Source organism: Spea bombifrons, chromosome 4 (genome assembly GCF_027358695.1).
Source record: "Spea bombifrons isolate aSpeBom1 chromosome 4, aSpeBom1.2.pri, whole genome shotgun sequence".
Classification (NCBI taxonomy): Eukaryota; Metazoa; Chordata; class Amphibia; order Anura; family Pelobatidae; genus Spea; species Spea bombifrons.
The window spans coordinates 40,530,583-40,546,828 of NC_071090.1; the positions used below are offsets into that span (position 1 = coordinate 40,530,583).

Below are 16,246 nucleotides of genomic sequence, written 5' to 3' on the forward strand. Positions count from 1 at the left end.
TGTTTGATGGCAAAGAAGTGCATTTAATGTAAGAAACTTGTGTGGAAGCAAAACCAAACAGACAGAGGATTGTTTTTATCTGTTGTGCTTTTAGTGGAGATTTGAAAAACACACTTTGCTGGTTTAGATACCAGATAATTTACGTCATGTTGGCTCTGATACATTCATCATCCATTCCACTTAATTAATTAATTGCTCAATTTGACTTTGCCCATGTAGACACATTGCAATGAGATATTATGAGGTATGTATAATTCCCTGAGTAAAACAATGCAACCGGTATCATCATGACAAACAATGGAACATTCTCAAGAGCAGGTCCACATTTACTATATTGTATTTATTACTGTTCTTTATAGGAACATAGATACAAGTAAGCCTGTTTTGGGCTATGCGTTGCCTAGTCATAGACACCCTCCCAGATCTCCAATGTCCCATAAGGACTAAGTTATAATGCATGTTGATGAGCACCAATGAATCTCTAGCTGGGTTGCTGGAAGAACAAGTGTTGTCTACTTCAACCCTTCACAGATTGTCCGCCTCATATGACCTCTCTGATAAAGAGATATATCTAACGATTCAGAATAGATATATAGAATGTGTAATGTTAGACCGTTACATAAAATGCCATTGATTGAACGTCCTGGCTTAACCAGTTTCTCTCTATCATCTGTCCATTTACATATTAGTGTACATGATTAGAATACAAACTCCAGGGATACATTTACAGTCAGTAATTTGCATTAAATATTAAAAATGTATTATAATTATGAGGACTAGACTGTCCCTTTTAGTTAAGACCTAGTACCCCTTAGGCTCTATTTCATATTTAACTCACAAGAACAAAATGTGTTAAATCTTTGGAAATAAACTATTGGTCACATTGGCTATCGATACCGGACAAACAATATTATCACAATGGGGACCAACATATAACTTATCCACGTACGCTACATATTTTTTAGAAATGGATTGCATGTTTTCCTAAACATACAAAAAGAAATATTGCATATTGATGATGTATACATGAGAAAAGATGGCAAAAGGATTAATACATCAATTGGAAACAAACCTATGTTTCTGAATACTAGTTTGCTAACCTTGCAATTAAGTACATTGAATTTATCATATAATAATGTTTAATAACATATATGACTAGCTTCCCTTTACCAATGACATTTGTTATATAATACCCATTAATGATATAAAATCCAAATCACTAATTGTTCGTATCTTTAATAATGTTTACCAAACAAGATAAACCTACAAACTTAAGTCTAATAACTTTCCACTTAATAAGCTTTCACTTTAATTTATGCTCTGGGGTAGAGATCAAATTCTTTTAATTTTCATTTCTATGTAAATCTTTTAATCATAGCTATTGTAATTAAGAAGTCCATGGCTCAGCGACACACAGAGTACTTTGTTGTGTTCCTTAAATTATCAATTATAGTTGAAAAATGATTCAAAATATCAAGTCGTTTCTTAACTTAATATTGTGGTATACTTTAAATTTATCTGACTTTAAAAATGTTACTATATGTAAAACTAGCCTGCATTATAGTTTTTTGTCATTAAAATGCTACTTTAAATGTCGTGATGGTAAAATATAGCTGTATATGAGCCTAACAACAAAGGGAAGGCTGACCCATAGTATACCTGTGCTGGGGTGATATGCAGAAATAAAGCTGTTGTTCCACTTGGACAGAACATTTTTTTTCTGTAATTGTATTCTGTTATCTGAATGTTTAACATAAAAACAACGCAGATGTCTATGAATGAAACAACATTTTGTACGATATTTCTGGGAAAATCTATGTGCATTCAGCAATACTAGGAATGAGGTCCCTAATGTTCCATTTAGCTACAGATGTGCTAAAAGACCGTAAGCCATTGTAATACGTGTCGAGCTTCTTTAAGCTTTGCTCTATTTCAGATGTCTTTCTTGTATGAGCTAGGCAACTACTGAACTCATAATCGGTGTAAATATTTTTGTACCAAGATCTTTGAATCACAGATTTCTAAGTAATGTTAAATACTAAATGTGGACAACAAAAAGTAGGCATTTTTGTTTTAATGCTATGACCACCATAAAACACGGTGTACCGTTTGGTATGTATCAACCCCTTCTGGGACCGAAAGGGTTAATCTGTCAAGAAGCCTTAAGCCGAGCCCCAAGAAGGTTGATTTGCACACAAGCCTAACAACTATCAGGACATTTATTGGAAAATTGTGCGTTTCTTGTTTTTATCATCTCTCCTGGGGACCTCTGTATGAATCTTCACAACCCTCTTTTAAACCAATTACTTTGGTGGGATTGAAATTTTCAGCACACTTTTTCTAGCTGCTATTTCATTTGATACAAGGCTGGGAGTTACAAGCTCAAGGTATTGATCCACTTTTTATGAGAAATCAAAAAAGCCTGTGAAAGTTTCACCTGACAAAACTTTCTCCCCAAGCCATTAGGAATTAGTGATGTAAGTCAGAAAGCCAGACCTGGGAAAAAAATGACTGTTAATTGCGTAGTTGTCCCTAAGAACATCATGTAACTTTAGAACTCGTATTGATTTTTCTATATTTTTTATGTTTCACAAAATATTACCAGTTTGGTTGCGATTATGAAAAGGATACATACTGTGTTGTTTTGTGCTGCCGGAATTCTTTAAAAGTGTTAATAACGTTATTAGAAACCTAATGTTTGATGTGCATGGTGTTGAGGCTTTTAAAACCATGGGCTCATTTTGTGTTTCCACTTGCATTTAGAAGTAAAGAACTTTGCTCTTTTAGGGTGTACACAGAATGCGTCGGGATCCGGGCCTGCCGTCGTTGTCTATTTTGTTTGCATGATATGGATAAGGATGGAACTGATGTGAGCTTTTGAAAGAGTGCTATGATTAGAACTGCGTATGACAGACAGTAGCGGCCAAAACTACTGTTAGAGCCCACAATAAGGCCCTGGTTCCTCGCATGCCATGTCCCATGCGGAAAATACATTTTAAAAGTTATTTATTAGAGTGATTCTGATGGATGGCGTGAAGAGTGTTTGGAGCATTCCTCTGGGTCCTATGGTGAAAACACCAATTTTACTATTTGTACCAGAATTGCTTTTTAGACATAACTCCCTTATTCTGTAAATATGTTGATGAATAAAATATATCTATAAGGGTCACCTACAAAGTATATGTAACACTCTACCCTTTGGATATGTTTCTAACCTTCTGAAACATAGGTGGGCTGTCTGAAACTGGGAGTAATCTATACACATCCTCACCGACTTCCCCACTTTTAACAGTACCTCTCAGTTAAAGCTTTTATTATCTATATATTATATTCCCAAGCTTGTAAACATGTTCATATATATATATATATATATATATATATATATATATATATATATTACTATTCCCTTTTGAGCAGAGCTGGTACTTTTGGGGTCATTGTTGCCTTTTTGTGTGTAAAACACCAGTGATTCAACACATTACAGCTATTTGCAAGCGATGTAGTTGAACGATGGTTTGTGTTGGTTTACAGGCTATTTGAATTTAACGTGTCGTTTCACCTTCTTGATGATGATGATGATATCATCAAGATAAATGATTTGACTGGTGTAAAGGTTTTGAGATGTGCCTTTCCTTGGTTAGAAAAAGGTTACACAGATGGTGCTTGCTTGCAAATTGCTTGTTCGGAGACACACGCATTGCTTTATAGCAGAGCCATGAGAGAGCTGATATTTTGTAGTAAAGTGCTAAACACAATTGTTATGCATTAAATACTTCTGAACAGAATTGTATTGGCAGATCCCATTACTAAAGTGATATTTGTTTCTGTTGTGTGGGCTGGTAATGAAACAACTGGAATTTATCATCCTTTGATGCAAATTAAAGAGAATAAGCAAATGTGGTATCCTTAACAAGATCTGAATATGAAGAAGAAATGTGGAGAGAAAAAGCAAATCGATTATTTTAGACAATCTCATATACCATATTTTTTTCATTAAACATGCATTTCCATACATTTTTTCCGGTACCTTCTTATTCATCCGCCTGGTGGTTAGAATATTGACATGTTGCTACTAAAAAAACTATATGATTGACAGCCAGTTGTGCATTGCTTGGGATATACCTTTCTTTGCTTGATTTTCCATGCATGTTCCTTGTCTTCTGTTCTTGTATAGCTACAAAATTTTGGATCCTGAAATATTCTCCCTGCATCATGCTGGCACTGTCGTCATGGCAACAGAAACAAATGCAGGGGATGAACAGATGTTGAGTCCAGGTCACCTTCATCCCTCGCTTAAACTAGATCTTCCATCAGGAGACAAACTAACAGGTAAACATTTTAAAAATGAAAAACACAATATTCAGTATTTTGCTGTGTTTTTGGCTTTAGTTACAATTGTAGTTGCAATCACACAAAAAAAAACTTCTATATAATTGTAGACTGCTTATATAATCAATTCAGGGATACTTCTACACAGTTGTAACATATCACACCATGTATTGCAGTTGAAAGCATTATTATATTGCATTACTACATTGCTATATGTTACTAAAACCTCTGTCCTTGGTCTTGTCTTAGATTCGGGATAGGTTTTTGCATGATTAAATTCCATTAGTGTGATCCTCTATCACTTCTCTTGGCAGGCTGTTCTTCTTATGTGCCACCCTCTAATAAAGTAAAACTTCCTTGCATAATATCTAAGCCTCTGATTCATATTTTCAGTGGTTGAGGAAAACATTGATGCTGGCATCTGCACTATAGATACTAGATATCTGCTGCTTATTACATCAGAAGATAATGTTACCATTGAACTTGTTTCTGTTGCTGATAGCAATGTCTACTTGTTCACAATATATAATAACCCGAGGAGCATTTTATAGTCTTGGATTCCATTTTCAGTGTTATTATGTACTTGTATCTAGTCAATGGTTTTCTTCATCTAGAATCAAACAATGTTTCCGAGCCGAGTACAAAAAGAAGTGAAGTGGATACACCTCGAACCCAGATGACGAATGAAACCGAGACTTCGCGATCTACGAAAGAGCAAGGAAAGCACAATATGTCCTTATTTATCCTCTTGGACCACCTAGGAAAGACATTTCTTCACCTAAAAAGAGCAGTGGTAAGATATACATCCATTTCAATGATACCTTATTCTGATCATTGTAGCCTGGAAGCTTGTGGTTGGTACCCACATAACCTACTGTACTTGCATGGCTCCAGAATAGTGGTAGAAAAGATCAAGATGTATGATTCCTTTATGTAAGCTGGTGTGGAAAAGACATTTTTTTAAAACATGTTTAAATATTACTTAAGAAACTTAAAACAATGTTCACTTGAGAGAGTTAAATACCAAAGGTGTTCCACAAGCATTCAATTCAGGCTGCATGTCATACATTTTAATTGATATCACAACTCATATGAATATAAATCTTTAACTAGCTCTAGTAAAGACTAAATATGAATTCATTTAGGCTGAAAAACATTAGTTTTAGTAACTTCTAGTCTTTTATAATTTAATATTAACATGCATTTATTGGAAATATTCCCATATACCCTGAAATAGTGGATTTATAAACTTTGTTACTGAAATGCCCAGGTTCTTGCACATCGAGGTGGTCACTGGACATTACTTCAGAATACCTGCCGCAGTCTTTGGAATCTCACCCTTGAAGTACAGCTGATGATAAAACAAGCTGAAGTCTCTAAGGAATCGTTTCCAATCACTAAGGACCTTCTCAATTCAGAAGCTTGGGAGCCCTTCTACTTGGCATCAGATATGCTTCTAAGCATGCTGGTGGCACTGCAAAAGAGTGGTTCAATAAAGGTATGGGTCTTATTGAATAAATGTACTAGTCAGCTTGTTACTCAATACACTATATTGAGACACAATTATTGAATTTAGGTGTCTCAATTACAAACATTTTACAAACATTTGTGAAAAAATGCTTTGAAGAGCTCAGTGAATTGAAGCGTGGTACTGTGATAGGATGCCGCCTTTGCAATAAGTCGGTACATGAAATTTCATCCCTGCTAGATATTCCATGGGCGACTGGAAGCATTTAGGAACACCAGCAACCACACAGCTGAAGACCACGTAAAGTCACAGAACTGGGTCATCGAGTCCTGAGGGGCATGGTAAACGTTGCCAAAGCTCTGCTGATTCCATAGCTGAAGAGTTCCAAACATAATAGTCCCTGTTGGTGTAATGGTCAGCTGTCACAACACTTTTGTCCATATAGCGTATATAATCTAACATGGTGTTGCCTCGTGTTTGCTGTACATAAAAAATCCTTTACTTTATTTCAGAATATATTCGTAGTTAATAAAGTAATGGAAAAATGAATGGGATACGTGAGATGTGTGAGGCATCCCACAAGTGTACACACTACAGCAACTAGTTAGAAAGCTTTTAACCAGGCTTTCATACAGCTGTGTGTTATTGAGAACTGATTCATGCTGCAAATGAGCCATCAATAGCATGAAAAGCTCAAGTACATTTTATGCTTTTTACATTCCTTGCTATATTTATGACTCCTTTTTTTGCTTTTGTTTAACGCTTTCCTTTCAAGTAACCTTTAGTAAATGTTGCTTTATTTTTCCACCTGTTTATGACCTGCTTATTTTATCTTAATAATATGACTCTAACCCATGTATAGTACTGTGCAAATGTTTTAGGCAGGTATGGAAAAAAGCTTTTAAAAATAGAAATGTTAAAAGTTGATTTTTATCATTCAACAAAATGTAAAGTGAGTGAACAGTAACACGACACAAAGTACTGCATCAGTAATGTCTCTCCCAGGCAGAAATATCAAGGCAGGAAGAAACTACCCTCTTACTGGCCCAAAATCAAGGGAGTGGGAAGAGAGTGTGAGTTACAGTGTAATGAGAGTTACAGTACCACCATCAGTGCCTGGCTTAGTATATAGTGATTGGAGTTATGGCGTACAACCATCAGTGCCTGGCTCAGAGTGGTCACATTGAACTTTTGGGTGGTTTGTTATTATAGAAAACAGTATTATCTGGTATTTATTAAATACATTTTTAATTTGAAAATGGGAGAGGTGCCACATATAAGATCAGCCCTTGGAGCCAAATACTTGGAGCCCTCAAATCGCTGTCAACCCAGAAAACCCCTTGAGGGCCCATCACTCTCCTAACCTGCCTTCATCCCCTTGGAGTATAATGGCATCTTAGAAGAGTGAGGGGCCCTCAAGGGGGTGTGTGGTTTGAGAGTCCTTTGATTATGTCTAGAATGACATCCTATTGTGGGCCTGTCCCACCCGTGAGATGGGTCATCAACCCCCTACAGCCCCATGACTTCACACCTGACAGTCTGGGGTGAAGGAATGGATACCCAAGGGTGTGATGGCAACTCAGGGGAGTTATGTGCCCTCAAAGGGCTGTAATTCCAGAAAATCCATTGAGTGTCTTTCACCCCCTGAGGCTCTCCAGGAGGTGCATGGGATGAAGTCATACTACCACCACTTGCGGATCATCTGGGGTGAAGGGATAGATCTTTTAGGGGAGTGGGGGTGGTATTTTAAGGTGCCTGGACGGCCCTCAAAGGGTGAGGAGATGTGTATGGGCCTTACTGGTGCCAACATCAGCACCCTAAGACCAATCACCCTTTGAGGGCCACCCATGAACCCAGAGACATTCCCCCTGTTGAGGACAATTTAGCTCATTTACCCTGTAAACTCAGATATTTGCTCCTTCTGTAAGTTGTAGACCAAAAACTTTAGCCAAACCAATGTACTGTTCTACTGTAAGTTTTAGGGTAAACAGTCACGTTTATAATAGTTGGTGAATCCATACTTGGTAAGACATTTTTATTTGAAAAACGTTGTCAAAAATATTAAAATGCTTTCAAGCGAGCTTTTGTACTTCCTAGTTTTAGTTCCTAGTTTTTGTTTACAGTGATCGTAGATATAGTTACTAATATATTTTTCAGATTGGGTTTCTGTATTTATATATTTATGATTACTTGTGCAATATTGTATTTTTCAATGGCTGCCATATATAATATTATACATAATATTATATAATATATATATTATATAATATTAATATTTAATATTATATTTTTGTGATGTGTGAAAACCATAAATGAATTTTTTTACACTGTTTAATAGTTATCTTTTTTTTATTATTACAAATACCGAAAAATTAGATATGTGGGTGTGTAACCACTGGGGAGGGGCTTAATCAGGAAGAGTTGTAGCCATGATAAGCCCTGGCTAAAAGAGGGGTATTGCCACCGGGGGCCCATGACTTTTTGTTGCCCGGGACCCTGGATGGTCTTAGTCCAGCCCTGACTAGGGCTAATGCTACCACCTGAATAAAGCCACCCTTTTCTGAGAAGTTCCCAGGTATGCCTGCTCTGCTATGCTTTATATATGAAGGAGACTCTATCTGAATGTTTTGTTTAGGCCAGTAATAGAGTAGAAGTAACTGCTACATTCCATCTCTTGAATGTAGCATGGTATTGTAGTAATGTTGTGGTTTTCCAGTCACTTTGTGCTTTACATTCACAGGTCATTGATAATGAGGAATCGTTCGGTGTCACAAGCTGCATGGGTGGAATTGCAGATGAGGAAGGTGGATCAAATCTGACATTTGAGTACCCTTTTGATGATGTCAATGTAGTAGATTTGAGATGGATTTGTCAAGTGGTCCTCAAAACAATAGAAATCTTATATCAGATGGAAAGATGGGAAGCCTTGGTCCATATTGCCATCCAGTTCAATGTTTTGACTCAGTAAGTTATTTTTTATTAATGATATGGAAGGTTTCTTAGGTAAATGGGAGTATATTTTCACATCTCACCAAAACTGTGTCAAACTATGACTGGACTGTGGAATTTTGGAATGCAGGAGGCTAATTATTGCTCATTAATATCCCTTATTAATGGTACAGTATTTGGTGTTTGGCATTAGTAGCACTTGTGGAATAATTAAACATTGGCATTAGAGCTACCCAGTTGGAAATATAGTTGAAAATAACATCCCAGGAACACAGATATACACAATAGATGCTACTATATTGTATAACATGTCTTTTTTAGTGAGCGATATACAGAGCAAGTAACCCCACTGCTGGTTCATGCACAGAGGATCTTAATTTCCAGGATATGTGACACAAATGAAGCAACTGAGGCCACAGATGACCATGAAGGAAAGGTCAGTCTTCTGGCTTCAATAATACTAATTCTATATTTAATCATGTTCAAGAACACTGCATCTCTTCCTGGTTGTTTCTCAAAGAAATAATAAGCCTTTTCTCTATCATTATAAACTACGCTGGAAAACAAGTACAGGTTGTACAAGGATATATAATACGCGTGTGGTGTACTTTATTCGTCTTTGGAGCAACAAAAAAAAAAAACTGCTACATTTTATATCCAAAATATTATTTTTTTTATTAAATAATGTATATTTCTGGTTTGATCAATATTCAAAAGCTGTGCAAATTTTGCCACTAAAGAGGAAGAGGATAAAAGAGTCAAGTAAGTACAATAAATCTAGATAGTAGTTAAATGAATAAATGTGGCGTGCACCTGGTTTGAAGCTCCTGATTGTAATCCTAATTCTCCCAAAATGAGGGAAAGCTGTGGTACCTAGAGGACAGTTTTAATGTCAGCTAATAAACCAAGAAAACAAGAGAAAAAAATGTGATATTTTGCCATAAGACCGTCTAGGTCCTTGTAGCATGAAGAACATACAAATGTATGGAGGCAATGAGTTTGGTTAGATGCTATAGCTCTGTAAGTGTCTAGCTGTTAAATCTTAATGCCAGTTTGAGTCGTACATGCAAGTCAGCAGAGTGAAAATGGCTTTTCAGACAGAGACAACCAGTTATTAACAGTCAGGATCTTTAACATTTACCATTTTGGAAGAAGAGCATGGAGGCAGAATTTTGAAATACAAAAAATATCCCATATAAAACCAGCAAACTCCAGTTGGGAAATCATCGTTAATCTTTCTTGCATAATCCCTCATCATAGATCAACTTTTAAAAAGAGTTGGAAAGCTATGCTTTACCCAGAATCAGAAAACTATAACTCCTGTGGCCTTTTTACATACCTTTATTTTACCATCTGTGCCGCACACTGGTGAAGTGCATATTGGAACTGGTGTTGGGCCATCTGTAAACCAAATGGGCTAAAGTTATCGTATCACTTTAATTATTAAGCAATGCAAGCTCAAGCATGTACCTCTTATGTTTGCACATCATCTGTTTGAACTCTATGGTTGCTCACTCCTTTGGCACTCGGAATTAATATCTAAAACATCTGAAAATGTTGTAAAGGTGATGATCAGTATAAAGTGGTGTGATATTGTATCAACTACATTGGATATGGCTAATAAGACCCAAATAACCTCAAATCACTTTAATTTCTGATGAGCTGTGTAACAAAACAGGATCAAGCCTACAAAGAGAATGACTTTCTGCTCCTCTAATTATTGTGTTATACAATGTAGCAGTTACATGCAGGTATAGGATTTTAATAACAGTATTATTATACATGAACCAATGGTGTTTTTATTCAGATGATATTATCTAACAACTGTACAGTGGCCAGGGTAATTATTTCACTTTTCTTGAAAAGCCGTCCATTCTGGTTAATAATTGTCTTTCCTAGTTACAAAGGGACCTCAGTACTCAAATAAATGAAGGCAGGAGTATGGCGTTGGCTCATTTTATTAAAAAAAATAATTTCAAGTCTTTTGTAAATTAGTGTGCAGTATGTAACTACCTTGTTAGTGATTTATGTAATTACTTATTCATAGACTGGATTAGTTTGCCAGTTAATTCCTATAACATCCAAATCAGTGAGCATCTTGATTTCAAGTGACTAAAAGACAGCACTAGGCACGAGAAGAAAACCTTTTAAAGAACAAAAAAATATATAAAAAATGAAGATAATTTTATTATTTAATTTCCGTAACCCCCACAAAGCAATAATTGCTTCTGATTAACGCTTGCTGAATCTTATGCTACAGCCAGCTTTGGAAAATACAAGATAAATATCAACCCCTGTCTCCTCCTGCTGCAGATTATCGGTAAATCCATATGTTATTATACCAGTATTGCAGACAGATCAGCACAAGAATTAGTTTCTAAAATGAGTTTTTAATAATACGGACATCCTAATTTTGTATACTGTTATCTCCAGATCTGTTGCAGGAACTACACTGGAGAATATTCGGGAGCCAGTGTTGGTAAAAAAGGACAGACGGGTAATCCAGGTCAGTGAGGTGTCTGTAGTATTTAGCCCACACATACACACAGGATAGTTTCTTTAGTGGGCAAAAAGGGAAGCTCACCCATCTTGAGTGGGTCACATCTCAAGGTAAAAGGAAGGAATGATAACATCATTCAGAGCTTGCCATCCCCAAATTTGCAGTATATATTTATATATATATATATACTCAGTATGTTATTTATGTATATCTGTTCATTTACCAGCCCTAGGATTGTTTGTTGAATATGTTGAAATTCATGTTGAGATACATCATATATGTCATCATATGGGCTTTAGTGGCAAAACTTTAGTGACAAAACTTTCCAGGTGAGGATTCTAACATAGCAATTTCTTGTGATTTCAGGTGGCAGAGAATTAAAAGTACGTGTATGTGTGCCCATTGATGTGATGGATACACTTGCTTGTTTCCGGGAGAGCCTGCAGAAGTCTAAATACCCTAGCAGAGCACTTAGGCACAGCAGGAAACTACTCACGCTATTCCTGGCTCATGGACAAGGTACAGTGTGTCACAGGTTTCGATAAATACGACACATTTTAACATCCAATGCACCTTTATCTATGTTAGCATTTTTTATCTAGATAAGATGCTTTTGCTACAGAAATACCCACTGACCACACAAGGTCTATTATGTATGCAACAAGCAAATAACCCCTTTTATTTATTTTATATATACTTATATTTCATAACATTATTATAAATTCTATACAATAGCTGTATAACTACCGATTGCCATTGCTTGGTCTGTAATACCAGTAATTACGCAATTTACATTCGTTACTATAGCAAGGGAAACACAAAGAAAGTACTGAAATAGTATAAAACCAGCCAATGGTGAAGTGATTTTCCTGCCAAATTAACAATCAAATGCAACATCTGATTTGTCACAAAATACTAAACAAAGGTTTATAGCCCGATTCTACAAATACAGAGATCAGTGGAATGCTGCAGTGATTTTAGTTTTTATTCATAATATTCTGATTTTCTATAGTATATATATATATATATATTTAAATACTACACTAATAAACGCAGTTGTTGGTAGCAAGATTTCTGTTAGCTCCATAATAGTTATTTGACAGTTAACATAAACACACAGACATTTAAGGAAGTGTAGAATTGCACCGAGGGGTATAATCAAATCATATATTCCAGAGTGTTATTTTACTACATTCTCAGACCTAAACGGCTTCCATCCACTGGGAGCTTTGTATGTTTATTCTGCTTCCATGTGTCCCATATGATATAATTAAGCCCGAAACTCTGTGGCAGCAATTGCCTTTTTCCCAGATTTATACAAAGTGTGCTTCATATTGATTGTGTCCGCTGTAGTTTGTATTTTAGAGCCGTCTGAGTGTCCCTATTAAATAAAAAAAATGAATGCTTATTGAGTGTGATATAGGGATGAAAAACATACGATAAGGAAAAATGCAGGTTTATTGTTAACTGTAAAATATGGCTCATTCTGAGCAAGTATGGCGCATCAGGATATCTAATTTGTTTCATTCAGGATTAAATCCACAAGAGGGACTGACGAATCGATACTCACAGTACGGAAGAGTTGGCTTCTCTAGAGGTGTTGCCCAGCGCCATCGTTCTGCTCCTCCCAACCTGTCAGAGGAAGAATTCCATTCCATTTACTCAATTGAAAGCAAAGCAATCTCACCTTCACACCTTTCAACTGTTATCTCTTCATATGACAAAACTATCGGTAAAACCTCTCATTCTTTAACGGATAAGCAGCTGTGTCTGTAGATCAATCACACTGTAGGCTAAGAGATTAATGTGTTTAGGACCCCATTAGTATTGCAAAAGTAAACGATTCTCAAATTTATCAAGTTCATTTAATCTTTGCGCTAAAATAAGGTCTTGGCGAACATGTCTGGAGAACTGACGGGAAGATTGTCGTGCATGAAGCCTCAGTGTTATTTCCATGAAATCCATCATCTTCTGTGTGCTAAACATATCGACATCGCAACTAGAGCAACAACCCTGTTAATCCAGACTCGGCTGTCAGTCTCTAGTGCGTGTTTGTGGTTAGACCATTAATCCTCTTTTGTCATATTCATTTGTTTGCAAATTATTTTGAACCCACTCAAAAGGTGGGCTAAGGTGGACGACTGATATTAAGCAAAGCACAATTTGAATAAAAAAGTGTTATGTATTAAATGTGATACTGGTTCAAAGTATGAAATGCGTATTCAATGCATCATCATAACCAGCAGTGGTCCAATAAACTGGAAATGAAACTTCTGTCTTCTTCTGAATTAGTCCATCTCTAAATTCCAAAAACTACTAGATGAGCCATTTTCAACTTATTTATTTATTGACCGAGGCATGCAAAACAGTACTGCCTGCAAATTCTGTGAGTTGATATGGCATTTAAGTAGAAATATGTTTTTACTGCAATTAATAAGGGGTACACATTTTTTATATATATATATATATATATTCTTATCCTGTTTGTATTCTAAATATATACTATATGTTAAAAGTCTAATAAATAAGCAATCACACTAACCTACATATACCGTTCACCGCCAATGTATTCGTTTTGTAGTGCTGACATTTCTAACTGAATGTGTTCCTTTTTGCTTTAATGTCAGAAATACTACACTCAGCCAAGCAACAAGGTCTTAAAGCTCAGGCCCTGCACGAACTTGGCAGCCTTCATCTATTCACAGGAAATAAAAGGTAATATATTATTATTATTGGCTGAGCTCTGTTCGTTGGATTTAATTGGCAGGTAATGTCTGTAGCATTGCTTATGCGGCTCCTGTGATAAGAATGCTTTAAACGGGTGGTGTGAGTTTAAAGTCTCCATTTGTGTATTATTCCAACTTTTTCATTTTTTTTTGCTGTATTTGGCTTATAAATGAGCACAGTAAACTGTCCCTGAATAATACTGTCTGATGTTTCTGTTTATTTCAGGTTTTGTATTCAACAAACCACTCTTTCATTGACAGGGGTTATTGCAGCAAGAGTTCCCTAGACAATATTCAGATTCTGAGCAAAAAAAATACAAATGCAAATTTATGTGACAAAAAACAAGCTGTCCCACATCTTCGTAAAATATGTCTAAATCCCATTTACTTCAGACATGTATATGTTTGCAGAAATGTAGTTTGACAATGCAAAATGCAGTATACTGCAACTGCCCCAATACCGTAATGTGTACACACAGGGGTTATGCTTAAAGCGCAATTCTGATGCAATATGGTAAAAGTGGAGATAATAGCATCAATGTCCCATTTGTTGCTATGGTGACTGCATCACTCGTACCATTTTGCATAATCATTTCTGTTTATACCCAGCCCCTAATATAACTAAAATGCATGTAGCCGTAATAGCCCATGAGATATTGGAAGCTTTTATTGGATTTTATCTCAGACCTCTGAAGTCTTGTAAGCTTCTATGACTTAACATCTTTTACTGTGTTGACACAATAATAGATACCAACTTCGTCTAAAGTCTGCAGCCTCCTATATGTTATATTAGTATTCCGCCACTGTAAACTGTATAATACAGTTCACACATTTTTTGGATGTAAAATACTTTGCTTTTTTTACACCTAGTATTATTTTTATTATTACTTATCATTTCTTTACAAAATTAACAATATGCAAAATTAACAAAAACGAGACATGCTGGCACAGAAGGACAAGAAGGCACTGATCTTGTGAGCTTACAATTTAGTAACTATCATTAGCATTACTTAATAACCCACATTAAGGTGCTGATATGATTTAGCTTCATAAATAACTAATCAACATGACTTCTATGCAATATGTCATCGTTATCCAGATATTAATATTCATGACATCTCAGCAATATATCATCATTATCCAGATATTTCAGCCTGCCTGTCTACTTGTCCACAATGAAAAAGTGATCAAATAATAGGTTTGTATGGCAAACTGAATTGTTAGCTTTGGCATTCTATTACCAGTTAAACGTATCACAGATGCTATATTGAGAAACAACTGTCCATTTTTCCCCATTGTAAGTGGCAGAAACCTTGTTTCCCCCCCAGAAGAGACTTTTACTGTGAGGTCTACCACAGGTTTTCAGGGTTGGATCATTCCACTGGGTACATCACTAAGTCAAACTCTGTATAATATTATTTGGGTTCTCTACAATGCCGGGCTGCATCATTCAGCGCCGTAAGCCATACATATCGAGAAATTGCCAAAAAGCATGATTAAACGTTAGATGTTCCAAGACTGTACCAGGAACATGTTTTCATTCTCTTATGTGATATTCATTCCTACACCCATCCTAAGGACTACATCATTAATGTCTTATCATTTCACATTTCTGGAAGCTGCAATGCAGAGATATTTTTCCCATTAAAACTCTCAGCAATCTCCCAAATGTGCTAGAAGGAATGAAGCCATAAAAGTGCATTTCTGTTCTTCCTGTTGTAGTACAATCTTGCGGCAAGTGTTAACGAGGCGCCCCCCTCCACCTCCCCCAGGACAGTAGACTTATTCTTAGGAAATGTGTGAAAATTATACTCCTTGGAGTGTACTATATTTATCACTGCATTTTAGTAATCACTTTGACAGATAAAAGGCATAATCCATTAAAACCTTACGCTACATAAGAAAATTAATTGATATAACCATGTGTTACCAATAATGTTTATACATTTAAAGTGTTGGGAAGTGTGAATGTAAATTGAGGGTCTGTGAATATTTGATTCATAAATGCATCTTGGAATCTAGAAATACCTGCAGAGGCATCGAGGTTCCAATTAGGCTCTTAAAGCAGTGTTTATATATATATATATATATATATATATATATATATGCTTGCTTAGTTAATCAGAGCATAAAGGAAAAAAATGACTGAACCAGGTACCTACATGTTTGGGGGAACCAAAAAAACTTTTTTGAAAGGGGGATTTCAACTGACATATATAACTGCCCCCTTCGTTCAAAACACTGCTATTCTATCACTGTCATACCTGGGAACTC

General features: G+C 36.0%; 1 protein-coding gene across 1 annotated transcript in view; it reads left to right on the forward strand.

Annotated features, from left to right (window-relative positions):
• The window catches only part of CFAP54 (cilia and flagella associated protein 54), a 119,170-nt gene that overhangs the window by 60,699 nt on the left and 42,225 nt on the right, over nucleotides 1-16,246 (forward strand). The window contains exons 37-45 of the mRNA XM_053463661.1: nucleotides 4,175-4,329; nucleotides 4,944-5,122; nucleotides 5,600-5,827; nucleotides 8,538-8,761; nucleotides 9,068-9,182; nucleotides 11,180-11,252; nucleotides 11,613-11,765; nucleotides 12,778-12,978; nucleotides 13,874-13,961. Of these exons, the coding sequence (XP_053319636.1) occupies nucleotides 4,175-4,329; nucleotides 4,944-5,122; nucleotides 5,600-5,827; nucleotides 8,538-8,761; nucleotides 9,068-9,182; nucleotides 11,180-11,252; nucleotides 11,613-11,765; nucleotides 12,778-12,978; nucleotides 13,874-13,961 (1,416 nt within the window). The remainder of the gene's footprint in view (nucleotides 1-4,174; nucleotides 4,330-4,943; nucleotides 5,123-5,599; nucleotides 5,828-8,537; nucleotides 8,762-9,067; nucleotides 9,183-11,179; nucleotides 11,253-11,612; nucleotides 11,766-12,777; nucleotides 12,979-13,873; nucleotides 13,962-16,246) is intronic.